Genomic DNA, 26,648 nt, shown 5'->3' with positions numbered 1-26,648 from the left:
GTATTTCCATAAAAATAGGATGTAGATAATTACTATTAAACTAACAGAAATGAGACAAAAAATGTATTGGGCCATCTTAAGAGACTTGAAAATTGTTTCTTTTAAGTTTATATCAGGGAAGAGTACTAATAAGTAGGCTATAACATGAAAACCAAGATAAAATAAGGAACCTTCTTAAAAGCTTATTTTAAAATCCCTCTTTGCAACAAAGTATTTTTAAATTGTATGTAACTTTTAAATATCAGGATTCTGTAGCAAGGAATACAACAAAGTTCTTTTTCAGCAGGTAGGATCTGAGGTGCAGACAATGGCATTAACCTACTATATGCAAGAGTTACAAAATACAGAATAAATGGCAAAAGTACTTTTTAGGTCCAAGATATAAAGAGGTAGATAGCAACACACCCCATTAGAGAAAGCTTGATGCATCTGACAGAAAAACTGTCAGAATATGAACTGAAGATAAAGACAAGAAGTACACATGGTGGGGAAGTGCCAGCATCCAGCTATATCTGGATCCACTGAGCAATCAGAATCCTCCTTACTGAACTAAGTATCCCTCCCCTGCTGCCACAATGCTCTCCTCTTTTTTTTCTTTTTTTTTTAAATCCTGTATCCCGAAACAGTTGCATCACCCTTGATAGGTTAGGCAGCCACAACGCCCCAGAATGTTTCCCTGGCACATGGAAAAAGCACGCCCATGAGGCTGCAGCCAGGTGCAAAGTGAGTCTGTGAACTGCCCCCTTCTTGAATGCACCTTTTGTGGTTCATACCTCACTCATTAATAATATTTAAACATAATATCAACAGCTTGTAGGAAACACTCTTAACTGTCAATTGCAATCTTGATGCAATGACTACATTTTGTGTAACACGACACTTCTCAAACTTTTAGGTCTCTGTACCCTTTTACACTCTTAATAATTACTGGAGTGTATCTTGGTGGTCCCAGAATCTGTCTCATTTCAACAATGTTTGGACAGCACACATCCTGGGACTCCATCTGTTCCAGCCTCCCACCGCCCTCCAAGCTCCTCTCCATTTGCAACCTCCAGGACCCTTCTTCTTGGCCATCTCCTGCTTCTGGGACCAGCCACCACTGTTTTTGTGGTTAGCGCCTCATTGCTGACCAACCGTGAGCTCTTGGATTCATCAGAATTATCCCATCAAGGTAGCGGCCGCCATCAACCACCTGGTCAATTTGCATCTATGGGCTTCTTACACCCATCTCTCTCTGGGCTTCTATTTAAACCATAATGATGTGGCTCTGGGAGGCACAGGTGACTTCTTCCATGAATTGGCCTACCGAGAAGCTTCAGGGTACAGAGTGTCTCTTGAAGATGTGTGTGTGGCATTGGCCCCCATTTCCAGGATGTGGAGAAGCCATCTCAAAATGAGTGGGGGTAAAAACCCTGGGTGCCATGGAAGTCACCATGGCCCTGGGGAAGAACGTGAACCAGACCCTCGATCTTTAGGCCCTGAGTTCTGCCTGCACAGACCCCCATCTCCGTGACTTCTGGAGAGCTACTTCCTAGATGAGGAGGTGAAACTCAACAAGAAGATCGGCGACTACCAGATCAACCTCCCCAGGCTGGGCTGGGTAAGTGTTTCTTCCAAAAGACTCACCCTCAATCACCACTAGGAGCCTACAGAGCCCAGCAACCTTTTAGGAGCCTCTCTAAAAGTTCAGGGCTTCTGCCTAAGCGGCACCTCCAGCCACTACCCTGGACCCCTTTCCCAAGCTTTGGACAAAATGGAAATAAAGCTTATTGCAAAAAATAAAAATAAAAATTACTGAACATCCCAAGAAATCCAAATTTTTGAAAACTTTCAAAATATTTATTGATTTAAAAAATAGTAATAAGCCCATTACATAACAATATGCATATTCTTATAAAAAGTAATTGCATTTAAGCAAAAAGCTTTAGTGAAAACTGAGGCATTCTTTCATGTTTTTGCAAATCTCATTAATATTTGACTTAATACAAAAGACAGTTTCTCCTATCTACTTTTCAATTCAATCTGCTGCAATATATTGTTATGGTTAAATTATATGAAGATAATCCAGCCTAACACAGCCATGTTATTAGAAAAGGGAAGAACAGCCTTTTTGATACTACACCAAAATCTCAACAAGTTCCCAACACTTTGGGAGGCCGAGGTGGGAGGATCACTTGAGGTCAGGAGTTTGAGACCAGCCTGGCCAACATGGTGAAACCCTGTCTCGACTAAAAATACAAAACATTGGCCCGGCGTGGTGGCGCATGCTTGTAATCCCAGCTACTCAGGAGCCTGAGGCAGGAGAATTGCTTGAACCTGGGAGGCAGAGGTTGCAGTGAGCCAAGATCGTGCCATTGTACTCCAGCCTGGGCAATAAGAGTGAAACTCTGTCTCAAAAAGAAAAGAAAACAAAACAAAACCAAAACCAAAAACTCAACAAGTAATCATTTCTTAAAGATGTATACACAAGGTGAATCTAAAAGCCCATCAGTAGACTTTGGATTGTGCTACTCCGAAATCTGTTAGTCTGTCTTGCCTTTGAATGAATGGATCTTCTACTCAGATGTGATTTTGTAATGTCATGCATTGGTTTTATGGAGAATGTCAGTTTACTCAGTTCTGCAGATCTTTCAAATATCAACCAGTTCTTTATACAGTATTTTTAAAAAACATATTAATATCACCTATCTCATAAGAAATGCCTTTCAGTGTAGAGAAGCTGTCAGGCTCACAGTGGTGAGTACAAGCTTTTCAAAATTCTAATTTTCACTTGAAAGTTTATATCTTAGCCTTGTCAAGTAATATCAGTGTTTTCCTTGAAATAAGAAGCTCACTTAATTCATCTTCAAGAAAGTTTCTGCCAAATGCCCACGTCTGAATGGCCACAGTTTGTCTGTCAGTTGTTCTTTCAAAGAGTAACTGATATTCCATGAAAAAAGTGGCTAGCTTCGCTTCTAACTCAAATGTCTCGACGGAACCAAGGCTACTCCTCAAGACAATTATTGTCTTTTGGTATATAGGGCAGAAGACTTTTAGGTCCGGAAGCCAAGTCTTGGGATTAAAAAATAATAATAGGCTGGGCGAGGTGGCTCACGCCTGTAATCACAGCACTTTGGGAGGCCAAGGCAGGTGGATCACCTGAGGTCAAGAGTTCGAAACCAGCCTAGTCAACATGGTGAAACCCCGTCCCTACTAAAAATACAAAATCAGCCAGACGAGGTGGTGTGTGCCTGTAATCCTAGCTACTCGGGAGGCTGAGGCAGGAGAATTGCTTGAACTCGGGAAGCAGAGGTTACCATGAGCCAAGGTCACGCCATTGCCTGGGTAAAAAAAGAATGAAACTCTGCCCCAAAAAAAAAAAAAAAGAAAAAGAAAGAAAAGAAAATGATGATGATGATAACAATAATAGTAATAATGAGGTCCACAAGCCATGCTCTGAGAAGCACTGATTATGGCACATTCTTAACTTCAGAAAGTCCTGGAGGCTAAAATTCATCTAGAAGATGCCAGCTTTCTTCTTTGATTAATAATAACAGTAGCTAACATTTCAGCACTTACTATCTGTCCTAGGTGCTCTACAGTATTATCTCATTTCTAGGTATTAAGGCATTTAATTAATGTTTTGATATTAACAGACATATTAGTATTGCTATTCACAGAAATTCAGGTCTCTTTCTATCCTGTGTTCAAAACAACATAGCACTACACATGGTGATGCACACCTGTAATCCTAGCACTTTGGGACGCTGAGGCAAGAGGATAGCTTGAGTTCAGGAGTTTGAAACCAGCCTGGGCAATAGGTTCTAAAAAAATGTTTTTTTAATTAGCTGGTCACGGTGGCATGCACCTATAATCCCACCTACTCAGGAGGCTGAGGCAGGAGGATCACTCCAGCTCTGGAGTTTGAGGCTGCAGTGAGCTATGATCATGCCACTGTACTCCAGCCTGGGCAATAGAGCCAGACTGTGTCTTTAAGAAAATAAACAGGCCAGGCATGGTGGCTCACCTGAGGTGGGCGGATCACCTGAGTTCAGGAGTTCAAGACCAGCCTGGACAACATGGTGAAACCCCGCTCTACTAAAAATACAAAAATTAGCCGGGCGTGGTGGCAGGCGCCTGTAGTCCCAGCTACTCGGGAGGCGGAGGCAGGAGGATTGCTTGAGTCTGGGAGGCAGAGGTTGCGGTAAGCCAAGATCATGCCACTACACTCCAGCCTGGGTGACAGAGCAAGACTGTCTCAAAAAACAAACAACAACAACAACAAAAAAACATAGCTACTAAAGAGGTTTCTGCTTGGATGTACAATGCTGCTGAATTAACAAAAACAAAGTAAGTCTAGTAAAAGCCAGGGTGGTCATCAACTTCAGAAGAAAAATCCAGACCAAAGGCAGTATGAATCCTAGCCAGGTCAGATAAAGAATACTACCATATGAATTAAAAAACCAAAGATGCAAGTCATGTCCTGGATAATGCTACATACACACACATCTATCTTTATCGTCATCTTAAAAGTTTTCATGTACATTATCTTAAATCTAGGTGTAGGCCGGGGTGTGGTGGCTCGTGCCTGTAATCCCAGCACTTTGGGAGGCAGAGGTGGGTAGGTCACCTGAGGTCAGGAGTTCGAGACCAGCCTGGCCAATATGGAGAAGCCCTGCCCCTACTAAAAATACAAAATTAGCCAAGCGTGGCAGTGGGTGCAGTAGTGTGCGCCTATAATCCCGGCTACTCAAGAAGCTGAGGCAGAAGAATTGCTTAAACCCGGGACACAGAGGTTGCAGTGAGCCGAGATCCCACCAGTGTACTCCAGCCTGGGGGACAAAGCAAGACTATCTCAGAGAAAAAAAAAAAAAAAATCTAGGTGTATTATAGTTACATAACAAGCACAAGCAAAATAATAATACTAGCTATCAATTACTAAGTGCTTTCTATGCTGGGCATATATTATTTCATTATTCCATGACAACTCTATGAGGAAGTATCTCCATAGGTAATAATAACAATACTAATTTTAATACTAATAAAGCAACTAATATATCCATTGAATGTTTACTATGTACCAGGTATTGCAAGCAAAGCAATTTCCATTTATTTTCTTATCTAATCTTACAGGCGACCCTGAAAGATAGGTGCTATTGTAGTAAGTGTACAGGTCAGGCCACTGAAGCCAAGAGACGTTATGCAGTTGCCCAAGATTAAACAGCAAATAAGTGGAGAAATCAGGATTCAAACTCAAGGTCAGCTGACTCCAAAGTCAGAGCTCTCAATCACGCTCCCATATGGCAGAATGATTAAGTTACTGAACCAAAATCATACAATTAATCACAAACAGAACGATGAGAATTCATATCCCTTTCCCTATTTTGGTTCTATGTTCATTTCAAACACCCAAGCAAGACAAAATGATCAAAAGAAATTTTTTAAGTTTGAAAGTCATGATGAAAGAGAAAAACCTATCAAAATTAAAGGCCAATTTATATAATACTCTTGAAATGACAAAATTACACAAATGGAGACAGATTTGTGATTGCCAGGTGTTAAGAGATGGTGGGGAGAGAAAGGGACGCTGACGGTGTGACCATAAAGGGAGAGCTTTGTAGTGATGAATAGCTCTCTCTCTCCATTGTTGTGGTGGTTACACAAAGCCATACATGTGATAAAATGGCACAGAACTACATGCACACAATCTACTAATGCCAGTTTCCTGGTTTTGGTATCGTATTACAGTTACAAAAGATGAAACCACTCTGGTATCTTTGCAACTTTCTGTGAATCCAAAAAATCTAAAGTTTTAAAAAAGTCAAATGAAGAGGGGAATATACTACAGGCAGGTGGCAAATCAGAAAGAACACCAGACATGAGAAAAGCTGATTAAAGGACAAACAGATCAACCCCAAATTACACTGTACACAGCTGAACCAGTAACTGAAGAGAGGGCCACAGTTTATCAGCAATGAGATTCAAGAAATTAACTCCAAGTGACATATTCCTTTTTTCCTTATGTTTACTAACGATTTCTGCTGTGGATTCATCATCTTAGAGACACCTTTATACTCTGAATCATACTACGAAAACCAAATTAAGAACTGTCGTCATCATCCCCAGCAAAAGAAGGAATTTCTCTGTGTAGCTAATGTAAATAATATATGTTTTTCAAAACAACTTAAGTTCAGCCTGTATTATTCTACAAATCTTTGTTTTGGAATATGAAAAAAAATAGTTCCAGAAGCCAAATTACAACAATAAAGGTAAGTTGTTGTTTTTATTCCTGAAGTATTAAAAAACAGAAAGTCATTGTATATGAAATCTGATACCAAAAAAAAACCCAGTGTAACAAAGCAGTATCCATAGCAACTACAACTTAATATTTCAGTCCTCTTCAGCTGCAGTGGATTAAATAAAATGACAAGATGTTCCCTTTGAAAAGTAACCTGTTACCATGGAAACGTTTTAGTCTAAGAAGTAAACATGGAATGGACAGAAAGGAGCAGGGAGCCTGCAAACGAATATCAAAAACGGAGAAGCATCTTTGCAGAGGAGATGCAGGTGGTGATGGCAGGCAAAGGGAGAAGAGCATGCCTGCTAGATGCAGAATCCCGGCCCGACCCACAGGGCTTGGCCCAGAACATGATGTGGCCACTCCTTCACCCTGAAGAAAGGGGAAGGGGCAGGAAGGCAATGTTCTGTGAACATTCACCAAAGACACCCAAAGATCTCCATGTGATCACGGCGCCTGCATAAGATAGGCACTTGATTCTACAAGGGAAGATGAGGGAGGAGGATACAGATATGGGAAGAAGACATGAACAGAAGGCACCACCATGAAGCAACTAAGGGCAAGACGTGACCCCTCATTCAGCCCCTCCCCAAGCCTTGGGTCGTAATAGCCGTGTAGCCTGTGGCCCATTCCCAAGGTGCTGGGACAGAGAAGGCTCAGGTCAGACCCCTGCTCTGTGGCTAGCGTCATGTACGAATGAGAACACTGAGATATCTCTCTTCCTGTCCTTCAAATGGTAAACATCACACAGCAGACATTCTTATCTTTTCCACAGGGTATTAAGTTGAGCAGGAAGACTGACATGGTATCCACAGAATGAAGATCTTAGGAACTCTGCTTAGTAGCACATTTAGAAAATGACCACAGAAGAAGTCTGTGAGTCCAGAACAGAATACACCACATTTTAAGAAAACCAAAAGGCAATTTATCAGAATCACCTTTTTAGATGGATTGTGAGATAGGAGTGAAAGCGAGGATTAAGAAGGAAGACTAGTGCTACATGCTGGATTTCTCAATTTTCTCCAGCATGAACACATACTTCAAGACTGCCTTGAACAAGTCTGAAATTTCTTTAAAATCTAACATAGTATCTTAAAAAGTCATGCGAATGTTGTATTCTATCCCATCATATATTCTCATTCATTTTTAGAGAAAAATTTCCATATATGTGAATAAAATCATTGTGCTGGCTGACTCTGGGCATACTTCCTGTGGGTTAGCCCAGCTCCTTAAGAAACAACAACACCACCAACAAAATAAATAAATAAATAAATAAATAAATAAATAAATAAATAAATATTAAAAGAAAAATCATTGTGCTCTGTACATCCTATTAGGATCTCCCATGACGCTGGCACCTCACTCCTGAGAGAGAGGAGCTGTCACAACCACACCTGAGTCTAGATGTTCAAAAGCAGGGAAAGAGCATGGACTTAAGAATTAAATGAACCTGAATTAAACTTTTAGTATCAGGCTGGGCATGGTGGCTCATGTGTGCAATCCCAGCACTTTGGGTGGCCAAGGTGGGTGGGTCCCTTGGGTCCAGGAGTTCAAGACCAGCCTGGGCAGCACAGCAAGACCTAGTCTCTGCAAACAAACAAACAAACAAACAGACAACCCAACCAACCAACCAAACAACAACAACAAAAATTAAAAATCAGCCAGGCAGGCATGGTAAAATGCACCTGCAGTCCCAGCTACTTGGGAGGCTGACGCAAGAGGATCACTTGAACCCGGGAGTTGGAGGTTGCAGTGAGCTATGATCACGCCACTGCACTCGAGCCTGGTCAACAGAGCAAGAACCTGTCGCTAATAAAATTTTAAAAATAAAAAGATAAGTTTCAGTACCCAAGGTTCTGTTTGCTCTAAGTGTGATTTTGAGGACACAATTAAATCTGAATCCTTAGTTTCCTCATCTATAATATGAAGTTGATAATGCTACTATGCAAGGTTGTTATAAAAATAAAAGATGATTTATGGAAAGTACTATACACAGTATCTGTTGTTTAGGGGTCATTATTATTATTAAACTCTATATACTGGCAGTAAGTGAGAATGGGAGCTAATCCTGCTATTATGAGTTCCCACAGTACCACTTACCTCTCCTTCCACCCATATCAGTCAGGATTTTATATTTATTTTGTATAGTTATTTCTTTGAATGGCTGTCTTGTCCTCTAGACTGGAAGTACATGCGGGTAAGAACTAAGTCTGGTTTTGGTCACCATTATGCAGAACTCAACGGTTATTAGATATATTTTTAATAAATAAATGACTTCAATATTCTAAATCAACTACTGCTTAGCCACAGACAGCAAGTAAGGGCTCTGCTGCAAAACTTAGTGAAGTCACTGTGACAGAAGACCAGCCCTCCAAGCAAAATTAACTTAAAAGTAGGTTTGATTAAACTGCCTAAAACGAACAAAATTCATCATTCAATCAAAAATAAAACTAAAAACAAATAAAAATGAAAAAACTAAGAGATTTAGTCAACTTTAAGTTACCACTTCCATATTCACACACAAATAAATACAAAGGTCAACACAAGAACTTGTCCAAAATCCAAAATCACAAAGTTCTAAATTTTCTCTGATGGAAAGTTCGAGAGGCCATTGATCCAATCTTCTAGCTTAACAGAAGAAACGAAGGCCAGAGGAAAGAAAAGTACTCTTTTAAAGGGTCACACTGAGTTCATTACTGAAGACTCCAGGCCACACAGGCAGCTCTCCCACAGGGTCCTCCTAAATATAATTCAGGGTCCAGAACTAGAAATTTGACATTGCCTGAAGAATAATAAGAATTTCCATGCTGGTAAGACACAGTAAATATGGCCTCCACACACAATAATGTATGAGTAATGTCAGGAAAAAAACTGGTCAAAAAATTTAACGTGTGAGAAAGATCTAGTTTCAAAGTGCTACAGTGACTTTGCTCTGCCGTCTAAATTTCTTATCTGCCTTCTCTCTCTCCTCCATCATGTGGTAACCTACCGTGTATCTGGCAACGTCATAAAACAACATTCCACCACAGACTCCTCGGGAAATTTACTGTAATGGCTTGCGGCAAAGTTTAGGAGCCACGGCCTAACAAAGCTGCCTGCACATACACAGAGCTTCAGCCAACAAACTTAAAAAAAAAAAAAAACACCCACTATGACCGAAACCCATTTACAAAGCAGCAAGCTGCTCTCCTGACCCAAGATGGTGCTAGCTTTCTGCATATTGAAATCAAACTGTATAACAAAGCTGAATGAAGCACCCCCAGAAAAAAAAAGGGACTCTGGACCAAGCAAGCATGTCTACAACACGTCTAAAGGTTTCTTTGTCCCCTCTGGGGAATGTTATTAAAAAACATGACAATTGCCTTACTCCTTCTCGCTGCAGTGGTATGAATATAGGAAGAGAACACAAACAGGCAGTAACTAACACACACACGCACCTAGTGTGTAAGTGAGAAAGCGGCAGGAAATGTTTAATGCTGAACACACCCAATATTATAGATTATGGAAGCAGAGTTTCTTTAAAAAAAAAAAAACTCCAAGATGTATAAAGAAAAACATAAACACCCAAAGAGAGTAAGAAGAAAGTTGATCAGTAAACAGTTATTAAACATACTGGTTAATAATTTAATTACTGTAATTCCTAAAACAATCCCTAGCATTGTCTTAGTTGAACAGGCTATTGAAAATAAAAATAAAAAGATGTTCGCCAGGCACAGTGGCTCATGCCTATAATCCTACCACTTTGGGAGGCCAAGACAGGAAGATAGTTTGAGGCCAGGAGTTTGAGACCAACCCAGGCAACAAAGTGAGACCTGCGTGCCTATATTTTTTTAATTAAAATTTTAAAAATATATAAGTTGTTGAGATAATCATATCTACATGACCTTGAGGCTGTACATTTGACCTTTGAGTTAATAACAATAATGTACTAAGCAACTATGTGCCAAGCACTTTCACACTGTTTTCATCTAATCTTTACAAAAACTGTAAGAAATATTTATTTCCAGATTACTCATGAGAAAAATGAGGTTCAGAGGAGGGAAGGAACCTGTCCCATGTCACCACTTGCCCAATGTCACTTATTAGGTAGAATCTGAACCATACTACCTGGCTCCAAATCTAGCCTTTCCTCTTACCATAGATGATGTATTCATTTATTCAACATATTCACACCAAAGACCTATTTGCCAGGTACTCTACTAGAAATGGAGACTATAAGAATAGACTTGGCCCCCGCCCCAAAAGTTTAATGTCCAATAGGGATAATAATCAAATAATCACAAATAAATGTGTAGCTCAAAGAAGTTTGACAGAAATAATCTCTAATTTTCTCAGTTGAATTAAGATGAAGTGTTTTACCTTAGACTCAAAGTATCACAGAGTATACAATATGAGATTAGTTATCTTTCAGAATTGTTTTAGCACATTCAAGCATGAGTCTCATTAGACCAAAAAGAAAAATAAATCAGACTCATGCTTTATCACCCACAGTGGTAGGATTACAGGCATCCCCACATCAGAAACTGCTCAGAAGAGATGATAACCAATTATCTGAGCTTATTTAGGAAAAGATTTGTGAATGTACACACCATCTAAAATATTCCTTTAGCTATCATGTTCTACCTTCTCTCTCATCCTGTCAGACGTTTATCTTACAGCTTTAGAATAAATGGTTTTCTGGTGGAAGACAACTCGGTTCAGTAACAAAAAGTACCTGGCAAATGGGTCTTTGGTATGAATATGTTGAGTAAATGAATACACAAAGTAAAATGGAAAAGAAAACAAATTCAGAAGGAAAAGAATCAGGAAAAAAGAATAACTACAGAATCACAGATATCTGGTCTTAGGTATATTAGAGTCTTCTAATTCATAAATTAACACACTAGCCAAGAGTCAAGGAAGAAGTGAAAAGCAGATTAAGAATGAAGTGTCAGCCAGGCAGGGCAGCTCACACCTATAATTCCACCATTTTGGGAGGCCAAGGCGGGCAGATCAACTGAGGTCAGGAGTTTGAGACCAGCCTGGCCAACATGGTGAAACCCCGTTCTCCACTAAAACTACAAAAATTAGCCAGGCATGGTGGCAGATGCCTGTAATCCTAGCTACTCGGGAAGCTGAGGCAGGTGAATCACTTGAACTTCGGAGGCGGAGGTTGCAGTGAGCCTAGATCGTACCGTTGTACTCCAGCCTGGGTGACAAGAGCGAGACTCCATCTCAAAAAACAAACAAATAAATAAATAAATAAATACATAAGTAAATAAATAAATAAATAGAATGAAATGTCAGGCCAGGCACAGTGGCTCACGCTGTAATCCCCGCACTTTGGGAGGACAAGGCAGCATGGATTGCTTGAGGCCAGAAGTTTAAGACCAACCTGGGCAACAAGGTGAAACCCCTTCTCTACAGAAAATACAACAAATTAGCCAGGTGTGGTGGCGCCCACCTGTATTCCCAGCTATGTGGGAGGCTGAGGCAGGAGAATCACCTTAGCCCAGGGAGGTCGAGGCTGCAGTGAGCTGAGATCACACCACTGCACTCCAGCCTGGGTGACAAAGTGAGAACCTATCTCAAAATGAAAAAGAAAAAAAAAGTGACGTGTCAATTAAACACAATCGAGTTCATTCTAGCTTTCAACCAAAGACAAACTGCAAAACTTGTGTTGACAGAGGCACACTTTAAACGTGAGGCTCCCTCAGATTCGAATTCAAGATTCTATTACAATGATAAGAACAACTAATAAGATAATAATTTTGTGAACTTTTCTATTCTTTTTGAAACATCTACTTGCTATATTCCCAACATTTCCTGATACTCTCAAGTGCAACAGAAGCGGAACCATAAGCCAAAATGAAACAAACTAGCATCTTTTCCATGTTCAAGCTGCACAGACCAAAGACTTCATCAACCACTAGAGAACTTTCCATGTGCTGTTCCCTCACCTCCTCCACCAGACAAGCACAGAAGCCCTAAAGCAAGCCTTTAGCATTTCAAAAAATATTTTTCCAAGACAGGATAATATAAAAGAAATACATACTACACAATAAGTAACTCTAATGAGTTACTTTATTGGATTTGAAACATAGACAAATTCGACTCTTAACAACAGAATATCCACAGATCACAGTCAGTAACCACAAGTTTTCACCATCAAATAGATGGCAGCATCCAAGTTCCATAAATGCAGATTTGTACTAGGCCCACACAGGCCAGTCACACCAGTAGCAGGAACCTGATCCAGAGCTGATTCAGCTGTGAGCACAGCTTCCTGTTCACATTTTTATCTGTTAACTGTAAAGAAAGTTTCAGAAGAGGTAAAGATCTAGAACAGAAAGGCAATATCCTCCCAAGTCAAACAATAAGTTTGTTCCTTGAGCCTGAAATGTGAGTCCTGCCCAGATCCCACATGTGCATGACAGAAAGTGGTGCAGTGTCCAGTTCCTCTCGTCTATCGAAGGGATACTTTTATTAAAAGAAAAAAGCAGGAAGGAAGAGCAATGGTGCTTTTAAACAGAGTAAAATAAGGCAAGTTCCAGAAGGAACACTATATGGTATGGGGGAAAGTGGGTACCTCCCCAAAACTCCCCAGTGCAATGCCCAAATAAATATGGTCACAATGGGAAGAAAACCCTCACATGGATGAAAACATTGATCACAAAAATAATAAATGCACACCCTAAATTATCCTTTGACAATTCATCTCCTTAGCTGCATTCCCAAAATTGAACTTGTAAGAAAACAAATTATACTTCAGTAATATTTTCAGTGACTAGAATTCACCAACACTAGCCTTCCTAAAAACTTTCCACTAAAATCAAGGGCCTCCCTGGAAAGAGTTGACCATGCAATGCTCCAAATTCATCCTACACAACTTAAGAGCTTACACAAGGAATTTCTCCTTGTATTCATGCATAGTAAATTTCTTCTCCTTCCTATGAGGATTTTTCAGCTGTACATTCTTCTATATTGCATGCTTTCTTCCATCTTCATGAATGCACAAAATTTAGGTGGCATTCAAATTTTTTCTAACCTTTATCAGAAGACAAAGGAGTGGAAACAAAAAGGAGCAAATAATATAATTTTAAAACTTCATTTAATATCTGCTTGGGTAAGAATTCAATTTGTCCTAAATCTTATTCTGACTGGCTCCCTAAATAAACCATGGTGAAAGCCATCTATGTGAACTCGCTCTGCAACAGGACACCCAAAAAGCACAACTTCCCCTGGGTAGAAGAAACTAGTGTCTGGCTATCAGGCAGTGGGCATGAAATGTGGCCTTGTCAATGACTGCCTTCTCAGCACCAACTACTCTTTTTACTCCATTTAAGAGAACAGAATTCCAAGTCACATGACAACATACGCATATGCAAAAAATGCTATCTGATTCTAAAACAGATACAAAAATAAACAAAATACCTAAACTTCAATTTCTAATATAAATGTCAATGCATACATTTTTTAATTGCCAAAGAATTTTCCATAAGCTCTAAAAGGAAGATGAGTCTGCTTCCTTTTGAAGGCAAGAGATGAAGTAAAAACTGATACGACATAACCTTTCATTTTTTAAAAATCCATTTTAAGGTGATATTGTTGCAATCATAATTCACAACTGTTCCCTGCATATGTCAGACTTCAGAAAAAGATCAGAAAAATTATAATTTGCTCTGGCAAACAGACTCTCAATCAAAACAAGGTTCCACCCACCTTCAAAGCAACCAATAGCTGCCCACCTACCATCCTTCCTAAAACATCCAAACAGAGCTGCTCTCCGGCCCAGGCATTCCATACTAGCCACAAGGCAAGGGGGCGGCCTGCAGGCTTGCTCTGCAGGTCTCGAAGGCAAACAAGCTTGGCAACACACACCCAGCACGACTGAGGTTAAGATTATACTAAGAGCCGAAGAGGTAAGGGAAAGGGAAAGAGGACAGGGACAGAGGGGCCCACAAAGCTTCACATTCTGCATCTGCTGACTGCCTCTCTGGTAGTCCCCATTCTTAGTTCTGCTTTTACGCTTCACAATACCGCCTACATAGCCAGCCAGGGCTGAATTAAAGGCTCTCAGGAACATGCACTATGAATGATGCAATGATTCATAAACACCTTCAGAAGTGAGAAAGAGCAGCAAAACCCATCACTGTTTCGGTGAGGCCAGGGGAAGATAGCCTACCTGCAGGGGCTGAATGGATCATCCATGACTAACACGGGCTCTGGTGAGTCTAGCTGGATTCCTGAACCTCTACTTTCTGCTAAAACTCTGCCCTTTTCTACTCTAACAACTCAAAATGGAGGCACATGCAGTCTCAGAGACCTCATAGAGCTTTCACTGAGCTTGTGCTATGACCTAAGCCTTCACGCAGAACGCAGAAACTTCCCCTCACACTGACAGGACTGAGCATGTGCTGTGACCCTCCCTCATCCACACACAGTCTCTCCACGACGCAATCAATCTCAACCCTGCTGTTTCCGTAAATAAAGCCCAGCCAACAGACTCTGCAGCTTCTCCCTGCACACCAAGCTAGTGTGCAGGGAAGTGGGGCCTTAGAAAGGGGATCCAAGACAGCCAACAGCAGGGAACTGAGCAAGCCCAGCCATGCAGAGGCTTCAGTTAAATGCCCTGCTCTGTCAGGACCTCAGCAAGAAATGCTCTCTGCTCTGTCAAGACAATAGCAAGTTTTGCCTTTTTTTTTTTTTTTAAAGGTAAATGCTGATTTTAAAAAGCAAGATCATCAAGAAATAGAATCAAAAGACACAGATATGAATGACTACACACAAGATCAACTAACAGAAATACTGCAACACATTTAAAAACACAGTAATAGCTACTTAAGAGAAGCAACTTCACAAATTTCTCTTTGAAACTCTCAACATTTTGAAAAAGACCAATCAGGGTAAAGTTATGGAGTGCTTGGCCTCGTCACACAGGTACAGACAGAGTGTAGATGGTGTTGTGGGCAGGGTAGCTAAAGAAAGCTGTATTTTCTGCAAAGAGCTTAATCTTCCTTAGATAAGATACTAAAAATAATAAATAAAACATTCCCCAAATAATAAATTAAAACATTTCCTAAAGTAATACTAGCCCAATCAAGTCTAGCTTGAAGAATGTAATTCTAACAATTAGAAAGGCAGGAAGGTTTCAAGATTCAACATCGTGCCACAAACACATGAGCATCCAAAAAGCTCATTTGAGGTCCTGATTCAAAATACTAAGGCAGATTCACATAAGAAATCCTAGCTTTAGCCGGGCGCGGTGGCTCACGCCTGTAATCCCAGCACTTTGGGAGGCCGAGGCGGGCGGATCACAAGGTCAGGAGATGGAGACCATGGTGAAACCCCGTCTCTACTAAAAATACAAAAAATCAGCCGGGCGCGGTTGTGGGCGCCTGTAGTCCCAGCTACTCGGGAGGCTGAGGCAGGAGAATGGCGTGAACCCGGGAGGCGGAGCTTGCAGTGAGCCGAGATCGCGCCACTGCACTCCAGCCTGGGCGACAGAGCGAGACTCCGTCTCAAAAAAAAAAAAAGAAATCCTAGCTTTGGATGTGCAGGCTTAGTTTCCACTTGCAAACTAAGAGGTGATTCTACAGATTATTAATCAGTTACAAAAAGAAAAAGAAACAGAAGACCATGAACCTCGCCAAAATTATAAAGAACAAGATAGGGCAGGAAAGGGCAGTGTGAATTCTGTTTCCCAGAAATGTAATGGAATGTCAGGAAATTAAAGCCTGTTGAAAAGAACACACAGTGTCCTCAAGATTCCTACAGTAAATGCAGAACCAATTCCATTTCTATAGCACTCCCGTTTATGCTATGAAATAAACTAAATTCTGAAACTATGATTCAGTAAACTCTTATCCTGCCGATAACATAATTTACAAAATACAAGAAATGCCAAGTACACTTAAATATGTTTTCCTTTGACCTAACACGTGAAACAAGTATCTACAGACTGGAAGAACATTTTCTCTTATTGGTATATGAGACAACATATTCCCAAAACTGCTGTTTCTACAGTCTAGAGAAAAATACTTTCTAAATGCAAAAGTAATGGAATTAGAACCTAGTGGCCAAATAATATGAATATGGGCAGCAAAGAATATCCTCCCAAAAGTGTATGTTAAAAAAAAACTACCTAACCCTTTCATATGGAAATGTTTACTTGAAGAAATCAACACAAAATAATATGTAATAAATTCATCAGTCTCTGAAAATCCATGAAACTATTACATAGAGCACAGTATAAAAACAGTTATTGTAACAGCAAGTTAAGAAATGTGGATTCTGATTTTGGTCTCATTAGACGCCCTGAGTTACCAAAATCCAATGGCCTTCTCCTGTAATAATGGATTCCAATGGTGGTGCCAGCCTTTGTGGACACCCTCTTCATTGTCTTTCCTGGTGCTGGCATCTCACATGCCATGCCACCAAGACAGACAGCCCTTTCTCTTGTCACCTCTCAGGGGCAGCAAACCCCAGTGGTCACACCCCAGATCTCTCCTTCACGCTCTCTCTCGTGGAAAAGTCACCCACACTACCACTATGCCAGCCAGCTCCACTCTGAAGACACTTCCTTCCTGGCAGCAGCTCAGAAATGCAGGAGCTCCCGGACTCCTCTCACTGCACCTCTCTGGGGAACCGCACGTCTCTTATTAGATTGTAAGTACTTCAGGGACAAGGATGCCACCTAAATCATCTTTACTGGAACCACTCAACTCTCCTATTTTGTACCTCAAAAAATTCTATCTGAAGCACTGGAAAGGGCACAGTATCACTCATATAGTATGGCTGGCCAAAATTACATAGCCGAGATCTAATTGTGGGGAAACGTCAGACAAATTCAAACTGAAGAACATTTGGCAAAACTGGCTTCTAACTCTTCAAAAAGGTTCATGTCATAAAAAACCTTTAAAAAAGGTGAGGAAACACGTCATGAAAACAAAGACAGACAAGGGATATTAAAGAGACACAACAATTAAATGAGGCTCATGATCATGAGGAAAATTACTATGAAGGCCATTGTTGAAAAAAATTGGAAAATCTGAATATGAACTATATTGGACTATATCTATTGTATTAATGTTACCTTTTCTGATTTTGATAATCATACCATAGTTACGTAAGATAATTTTCTTGTTCTTGGGAATACACACTAAAGTATTCAGGGGAAAGGGGTGTGATGTCTGTATTTCATTCCCAAATTGTTCAGGAAAGGAAAACACAGGTTGAGTAATCCTAATCCCAAAATCTCAAATCAAAAATGTTCTAAAATATGAAACTTTCTGAGCACCAACATGATGCTCAAAGGAAATACTGGAACGTTTTAGATTTTTGGATTAAGGATACAGAATAATGCAAATATTCTAAAATCCCCTCTCCCCACCAAAACATGAAATCCAAAACACTTCTAATCCCAAGCATTTCATGTAAGGGATAGATTCAATCTGTACCACAGAGAGAGTCATAATGCAAAGATGGTAAACACAGAGAGTAATACAACAAAAAACAGAGATAGAGGTTATCTGATAAGCTATATATGTCTAATAATTTTGTGCATGAAACAAGGTTTTGACTGGGTTTTGATTGTGATCTGTCACAAGAGGACAGGAGTGGAATATTCCACTTGTGGCATCATGTTGGTGCTCAAAGCATTTTGGATTTTGCAGCATTTTAGATTTCGAATTTTCAGATTAGAGATGCTCAATCTATAATAAAGTAAATCTATAATAAAGTTTAAAAGGTAATAAAATAATAAACATAAAGCAAATAAGGCAAAATACTAACAACTGGTGAACTGAGTAAAAGATATATGGAGGTTCCTTCTCGTACTAGTCTCATAACTCCTCTTTGAATTATGAACGTAAAATTCCAAACAGAAAAATTTTAAATACATTAAACAAACGAAAAATACCTCCACCAGCCTCCCCAACCATCAATTCTCTCTCTTTTTTTTTTGAGACGGAGTCTCGCTCTGTCACCCAGGCTAGAGTGCAGTGGTGCGATCTTAGTTCACTGCAAGCTCCACCACCCGAGTTCACGCCATTCTCTTGCCTCAGCCTCCTGAGTAGCTGGGACTACAGGCGCCTGCCACCACACCCGGCTATTTTTGTTTGTTTGTTTGTTTTTAGTAGAGATGGGGTTTCACCGTGTTCACCAGGATGGTCTCAATCTCCTGATCTCGTGATCCGCCCTCTTTGGCCTCCCAAAGTGCTGGGATTACAGGTGTGAGCCACTGTGGCCGGCCACAACCATCAGTTCTCATGGCATCTGGAGAGGTGACAGGAGGGGCAATGAATGACCTGCCTCTCTGCCTGAGGTCACGGTGCTCTCACCCACAAACAGAAGTCAATTAACACCCAGCTCCAAACTCACTCCCATCTCAAGAATATAGGATCAGTACTCCTCCCCCTCCTAATCAGAGAATCTCAAGGAGTCGTGAAACCAAGTAGTTCCATAATTAGGTTAGCCACTAGGTTACGTTCAACCACAAATTTTAGAAATGGGCCTCTGTTTCCACGGAGCAACCCTTGCTTTACACCGAGTTCACCCTGGTACCCTACTCAGTGCTTAAGGCCATCCCAGACAGGGGCCTTGTTTTCTCTCCTAGTTCTTTTTACAGGCTACCTGCATACTGATGCTAAGTACCCACCTGGACCTCACTCCTGCCACCACATTTTCGAGCCCATCAACTGCTAGCCTGCAGGGATGTACACACCATCTGCACCCTGGCGCCCTCATATTTCCATCTGTTGCCAACTGCCAAGGCCTCCCCAGAAGTCCTGTGATCCCCATGTATGTCTATAATCTCTGGATCCTAGACATCCTTCTCTCCTCCTATTAATCTCACATGAACAACAGGTGAAGGATTAGCACTTCTGAATAGATTAAATGAGAGCTGAGTGGGAGAGAAGAATACACAATTCAAATCAATTTTTTCTAAAATTAAAAAAAAAACACTTTGTCCACTATAATAATTTGTATTAAGTAGATTATGTATGCTTATCAAAGGTAAGTAAAAGCTGTAACATGGAAATTGCGTTAAGTTTTATCTTAAAGAATTTCCTACTTCCCAGAAATAAAAAATGTCTACAATGTTGTATTCATTAACATGAAATTTTAAAGCCAAAATGGCAGGGGTGGGGAAAGCAACACTCAGGAAATTCTAGAGTAAAAGACATGGAAGGATATTCTAATTAGTACTGACTTCACATCAAGAGAGAAGTGTTCAGAAGCAGTTTCTTTAAATTTCATTTACTAATTGCCCCTAAAATCTAGACACGGAACTGAGACACACACACACACACACACACACACGGAACTGAGACACACACACACACACACGGAACTGAGACACACACACACACACGGATCTGAGACACACACACACACACACACGGAAGTGAGACACACACACACGGAAGTGAGACACACACACACACAGACACACACACACACACACACACACACACACACACACACACACACACACACACACACACCCCTCTCCATCCAGGAAGCTTACTGATTTATCTATTAGCTTTAACAATTTGGGTGGGCCCGGGGGATCACAAATATAATTCCAGCACCTTGGAAGGCCAAGGCGGGTGGGTGACCTGAGGTCAGGAGTTTGAGACCAGCCTGGCCAACAGAGTGAAATCCAGCTTTTACTAAAAATGCAAAAATAAGCCAGGCATGGTGGCGTGCACCTGTAGTCCTAGCTACGCAGTAGGCTGAAGTGGGAGGATCGTTTGAGCCTGGGAAGCAGAGGCTGTAGTGAGGCGAGATTGCACCACTGCACTCCAGCCTGGGTAACAGAGCAAGGCTCCATCTGAAAAAAATGAAAAGAAAAACCAACACCAACAACAAAAATCAATTTGTTCAAAAGTTTTCTGAGATTTCCTATGGTGAAAATTACACCCTATTAATAAATGTTAATTTTTTTCACTTCCAACCCTCACATATTTTCTTCTTCAAGTCTTAATGAATATCAAAATCCTGCCATTGTTTCTGGTTTCAGAGGAAAAAGTTCCCACACTCTGCCTCTAACTATGTTACTTGCTGTAGGTTTATGGTAAGTATTCTGTTAGACTAAGGAAATTCATTCTATAATTTTCTGTTCTGAGAGTTCCCCCCTTGCCATTATTAAAGAACATTGAATTTTATAAAGTGCTTCTTCTACATTAAGATAACTGCATGGGTACAAAAAAATAGAATGAATGAATAAGGTCTAGTATTTGATAGTGCAACATGGTGACCACAGTCAATAATAACCTAACTGAACATTTTAAAATAACTAAAATAGTGTAATTGGATTGTTTTTAACACAAAGGATAAAAGCTTGAGGGGGTGGACACCCCATTTTACCATGATGTGTCTATAATGCATTGCATGCCTGTATCAAAACATCTCATATACCACATACATACACCTACTATGTATCCACAAAAATTAAAAATTAAGAGAAAGATGAGCCAGGCGTGGTGGCTCACGCCTGTAATCCCAGCACTTTGAGAGGCCGAGGCGGGCAGATCACCAGAGGTCAGGAGTTTGAGACCAGCCTGACCAACATGGAGAAACCCTGTCTCTACTAAAAATACAAAAAAATTAGTCAGGCATGGTAGCCCATGCTTGTGATCCCAGCTACTCGGGAGGCTGAGGCAGGAGAACAGCTTGAACCCAGGAGGTAGAGGTTGCAGTGAGCTGACATCAAGCCATTGCACTCCAGCCCAGGCAACAAAAGCTTAACTCTGTCTCCAAAAAAAAAAAAAGAAAAAGATGATTGCCTATGTTTTCTTCTTCCATATGCTGAAGAGGTAAAACATGCTAACAGATAAATTATTATTAAGCCTTTCTTATATTCTATAAATTTGGACATGCATATTTACCTTGCTCCCGTTTGTCAACATTTCATTTAAACATTTTATATTCATGTTCGTAAGATGGAACCTATACATTTTATTTTATTTTTTACCTGGTTTTAGTGTAAAGGTTTTATCAGCTTCATAAAATGACTCAGGGTACCCATACCAACTTTCTCTGTTCTCTGGAACACTGGTAGAACTCACCTGTAAAGTATGTGTCTGATTTCTTTTTCTTTTTCTCTTCCTCTTCTTTTGTGGGGGTTGGGGGAGGGGGGAGACAGAGTTTTGCTCGTTACCTAGACTGGAGTGCAATGGCACAATCTCGGCTCACTGCAACCTCCGCCTCCTGGGTTCAATCGATTCTCCTGCCTTGGCCTCCCAAGTAGCTGGGATTACAGGTGTGCGGCCACCATGCCCAGCTAAATTATTACTTAAAAAAAAAAAATTTTTTTTTTGAGACGGAATTTTGCTCTTGTTGCCCAGGCTGGAGTGCAATGGCACAATCTCGGCTCACTGCAACCTCTGCCTCCTGGGTTCAAGCAATTCTCCTGCCTCAGCCTCCTGAGTAGCTGAGGTTACAAGCACACACCACCATACCTGGCTAATTTTTTGTATTTTTAGTAGAGATGGGGTTTCTCATGTTGGCCAGGCTGGTCTCGAACTCCTGACCTCAGGTGATCCACCTGCCTTGGCCTCCCAAACTGGTGGGATTACAGGCATGAGCCACCAAGCCCGACCTGATTTATTTTTCTTTTTGGTCCGAGATAAAAAAATATTATCCTATGCAAATTATAAAAACTCCCTTTAAAGGCAGAAGGTATGTAGTTTTTACCTATTTCCTCTTTTTTCCAGGCTGAAATTTGGATGTAATGGCCACCACTACATTGCCACCTTGAAACAAGAGAACAGCTGCAGCCAAGTTAGTAGAGGGTGGACCCCTGATGACTGTGAGGTCCTAGTCTAGGAGTGCTTCCTTTCAAACTCTGCTTACATCAGAGAGAAATAAAAGTGATATTTTATTTAAGCCTTTTACACAGTCTGTTTCTGAAGTTTCCAGTATTTGAAGTTCTTGGGTACAGATCTAGCTGTTTGTCTCATCTGACCATAGTTAACGGCACATGGTTTCTTCCGATATTTCTGATGGTGAGCTCAGCATTCAAGGATATTTTATCTGTGGGGATCCTACAGGATCTTGGATGAGGGTGTGACCCACCAAAAAAATTTTACATATGCTTCTGCCAGGTATCTTGAGGGGTTTACTGGCATGAGACCACTTTTTCTTTTTTTTTCTTTTGAGACAGAGTCTGGCTCTGTCCCCCAGGCTGGAGTGCAGTGGCGCGATCTCGGATCACTGCAACCTCTGCTCCCAGGTTCATGCCATTCTCCTGCCTCAGCCTCCCAAATAGCTGGGACTACAGGCACCTGCCACCATACCCCGCTAATTTTTTTTTTTTTTTTTTTGTATTTTTAGTAGAGATGCGGTTTCACTGTGTTAGCCAGGATGGTCTCAATCTCCTAACCTCGTGATCCGCCCGCCTCGGCGTCCCAAAGTGCTGGGATTACAGGCATTGAGCCACCGTGCCCGGCCGAGACCACTTTTTATATTGTCTTCTTATTCTAGAATTCTCGTATTTTAGAGGGCCCAGAATCCCAACTCTAAACAGATGGGTTTCCCTGTTACTCCCTTCTAGGTTGGAAAATGTTAATGAACTCAATCCAGCCTCACCATGAGCTACTGAAGGATCAGCTTACTGCTTTAGTTTTCAGTTTCTCTTAATTCTCCGGAGCTCAGTCCTGCAGTTATGTGTTATTCCAGTGTTCCAGATAACATTCCTAGATGCTATCTGACAAAGGGTTTTTGAAATGATCAAAGGGTTTCTGAAATGATCAAATCAAATGACCAAATGAAAAATAGGCTTTTGTCCTGTTTTATTAAAGTTCTCTTAACTTCAGTAGGCTGCGTTTTCTAAACATACATGTACTCTCAACTGTCTCCAGTATTTGCATCTCAGGTAAATGTTTATGAGAATTCAAATGTGATGGCAGACAAAAGCAAACAGGAAAAAGATTGTATCCAGCTCTAGCTGCTCATCCTCAAAAGCTACACAAAGACCACTAGCTGTGGTGAGTGGAAAAGGGAACTGTTACTCAAATGAACGTAAATTTTAGAATGTCTCAAATTCGAATTAGTTGAAATACAGGTGTTTTAGATTGTTAACTTTTCCGCTTAAGCATAAAGATTTATGTTGAGAAAAAAAAATGGTCCCAATGTTACAAAGCAGAGTTAAGTGACAGAAAATTAGGAAATAAAGACATTAAAGATAATGAAATAAGGTTTCTTAATGTTAAAGGAGAGTGTTACAAATAAGGAAAAGGGAATAAAGTAGCAGAAATTCTGTAGTACTGGACTGAACTTGGAGAATTTCATAAGAACTTACGAATATACACAGAACTATAGGTGCAAATGTGTGCATTATCTACGCGATAGATGCAAACACACGCACTCCCTCGCTGTTTCTCAGAAGGCCAGAGAGCAACAACACAAAGTAATGAGCACACTTAGCACCAAATCTAGGTTTTAAAATATCATTCTCCAAATGCTGGGACAATCTGACCTCAAAATGAGTAACAACAGTAGCAGGTTATAAACAATTAAATAAAATAGGAGGCCATTAGTCCACTAAATAAATAAATCGAAAGTTTGATGAAGATGAGATCTGCACATTCACAAAGCAACCTCCCATAAAATGGTTATTAATTACAAAGGGAAAAAGAGACACTGTACAATGGCAAAACCTGGCAGACGCCAGGTTCAGCAACTGATAGAAGTGAACATTACCAGCAACCGGACAAATAAGAATTGTATACTGACAGGATCTAGAAAAAAAGAACACACAATTTCTGTGATACATGACCTGAATCTAATAATAAGGAAACACCATAAATGCAAACTGAGGGACACCTGGGCACAGTGGCATACACCAGTGGTCCAGCTACTAGGGAGGCTGAGGTAGGAGGATCACTTGAGCCCGGGAGGATCACTGAGGGGAGAAGATCACTTAATCTAGGCTGCAGTGCACTTAAACTGTACCTACGAACAGCCACCTCACTGTAGCCTGGGCAATATAACAAGACTCCATTGCTATTTAAAAACAACAACAACAACAAAAAACATTAATGCAAACTGAGGGACAGAATACAAATTGGCCTATTCTCTTCCAAGGTCATGAAGCCAAGAAGCAACTGACAAACTGTTCCAGATTTAAGGAGACTAAACAAACATGACAACTAAATCCATATTGCCAAACAGGAGCCTTTTGTTGTAGGTTTTCATTGGGGACACTGGCAAAATGGGAATGGGGTCTGAGAAAACCACAGTAATAATATTTTCATTGTTAATTTCCTGATTTTGAGGGCTGTATTGTGGTCAGGTAAGAAAATGCCCGCGTTCACAGGAAATACACAAAATATTGGAGTGTGAAAGAGCTTCAGGGAGACAACATACTTTCAAAAGATTCAGTTAATAAAGGTCTTCTACTCTACTTGCAAGGAACTATTCTGTTTTAAAACAAAATAAAATGCACACAGTATTCTAACTACCGCACTAACTCTTTTTTTTCTTTTTTTTTTTTGAGACAGAGTCTCACTCTGTCGCCCAGGCTGGAGTGCTGTGGCGCAATCTCCGCCGCCTCCCGGGTTCACGCCATTCTCCTGCCTCAGCCTCCCGAGTAGCTGGTACTACAGGCACCCGCCACCACACCCGGCTAATTTTTTTTTGTATTTTTAGTAGAGACGGGGTTTCACCATGTTCGCCAGGATGGTCTCGATCTCCTGACCTCGTGATCCACCCGCCTCGGCCTCCCAAAGTGCTGGGATTACAGGCGTGAGCCACCGCGCCCGGCCTGCACTAACTCTTAACTCTTGCTATTATTAACGTTATTGCGGTTGTCAGTCTAGGAGACACAGTATAGTCCCTGCAAACGCCTGCAGTTTATGACTGCTCCTGAACATAATCATAACAACATACAAGCCTCAATACTGCTGCGAAACTATACCCTAGGAAGAGGAAGAGGAGAAGGGAGAAAAGGATGAGAAGAGGTGAGAGAAAAGCAGATAGGCTGCAGAAGACTGTAGGTGATCATGAACATTTTCCCCAGATAAGATCGGAGATCAGATCTGAGCCCTCAACTTGTTTTCCCATTTACCGGCAAGAGAGGACTAGTATGCAAAACACAAAAGAACCAAGAATATAATTCGGTGTTTCTGCAGTACAGACCAAGCCTCTGATGAAACCGCTGACACTTTTATGAGACATTATTAGACAGTGAGAGATAGCATCCATACAAAATGTTCCATTTTAAATAATATGCCTTCTTCACTGTCCTTAAATGCACTTCAGGAGCCTAAAGAACGTTTCTTTTGGCAAGGGGAAATAAAAGAACAGCTGCCTGGGAAAATTCATGCTTAATTATCAGGAAGATAAAGCCATTTCGTCTCCAATGGCCATTATCATATCTTTTGTTCTTACTGGGACTCCATTCACCATTACTTCCTTTCCCTCCTAACTCACAGACAGGAAGGAAAGGAGATCTTTTCCCAGGAAGAAGCGTAGACAGCCAGAAGGGGTCCAGAGTATAGTGTTAAAAAAAGAGAAGGCGCTGGCCCATGGCTGAACTGCTGGAAGTAGAGAGATGGGAAGATGGGGTAAAAAAAAACAACCAAAAATCTAGCAAAACTTAATTGCTATAGGGGATAGATTCGTTTGCTATAAAAAGTCCCAATCCATTTCTCAATAAAACAGCAAATCACCCAGATGGCTAACGGTATGATAGAATCATGACATCTTGGAAAGTAGTTTATGTTTTGCTTTTGGATTTAATGCTTTACAGGATTAAAACAAAACAAAATTTAGCTGGGCGCGGTGGCTCATGCCTGTAATCTCAGTACTTTGGGAGGCTGAGGCAGGCAGATCATGATGTCAAGAGATCGAGACCATCCTGGCCAACATGGTGAAACCCTCTCTCTACTAAAAATACAAAAATTAGCTGGGTGTGGTGGTGTATGCCTGTAGTCTCCACCAAGCGATAGGGCGAGACTCCGTCTGAAAAAACAAAAAACAAAAAACAAAAAACAAGGCCGGGCGCGGTGGCTCACGCCTGTAATCCCAGCACTTTGGGAGGCCGAGGCAGGCAGATCACAAGGTCAGGAGATCAAGACCATCCTGGCTAACACGGTGAAACCCCGTCTCTACTAAAAAAAAAAAAAAAAAAGTACAAAACATTAGCTGGGTGTGGTGGCGGGCGCCTGTAGTCCCAGCTACCCGGGAGGCTGAGGCAGGAGAATGGCGTGAACCCAGGAGGCAGTGAGCTGAGATCGTGCCACTGCACTCTAACCTGGGTGACAGAGCGAGACTCCATCTCAAAAAAAAAAAAAAAATTGGTATTTTTCAACCTTGTCTCTAAAAGAAAATTTATAATTACTTCTGCAATTCCCAAGAAGAAACGAAAAATCGGACAGTTTAC

General features: G+C 40.9%; 1 protein-coding gene and 1 non-coding gene across 23 annotated transcripts in view; both read right to left on the bottom strand.

Annotated features, from left to right (window-relative positions):
- Window positions 1-26,648, bottom strand: part of RERE (arginine-glutamic acid dipeptide repeats) — a 468,002-nt gene that overhangs the window by 153,726 nt on the left and 287,628 nt on the right. For 3 of the 22 annotated variants that reach the window (XM_074021234.1, XM_065534737.1, XM_074021230.1), the window contains exon 1: window positions 14,442-14,718. The exons of the other annotated variants lie outside the window; for them this stretch is intronic. Coding sequence is in view for 2 of the 3 variants with exons in the window: in XM_065534737.1 (XP_065390809.1) it covers window positions 14,442-14,467 (26 nt within the window). In the remaining variant the exon portion in view is untranslated. Of the gene's footprint in view, window positions 1-14,441; window positions 14,719-26,648 lie in introns of those variants that run through there. 22 annotated transcript variants of the gene reach the window in all.
- LOC123571169 (small nucleolar RNA SNORA77) lies at window positions 609-733 on the bottom strand. Its single transcript, XR_006695342.2, has one exon. It is a non-coding gene; the product is annotated as a small nucleolar RNA SNORA77 (small nucleolar RNA).

The sequence above is a fragment of the Macaca fascicularis genome, chromosome 1, assembly GCF_037993035.2.
Source record: "Macaca fascicularis isolate 582-1 chromosome 1, T2T-MFA8v1.1".
NCBI classification, from domain to species: domain Eukaryota; kingdom Metazoa; phylum Chordata; class Mammalia; order Primates; family Cercopithecidae; genus Macaca; species Macaca fascicularis.
The sequence above is the reverse complement of the archived record's forward strand: the minus strand, read 5'-3'. Positions and strand labels throughout refer to the sequence as shown.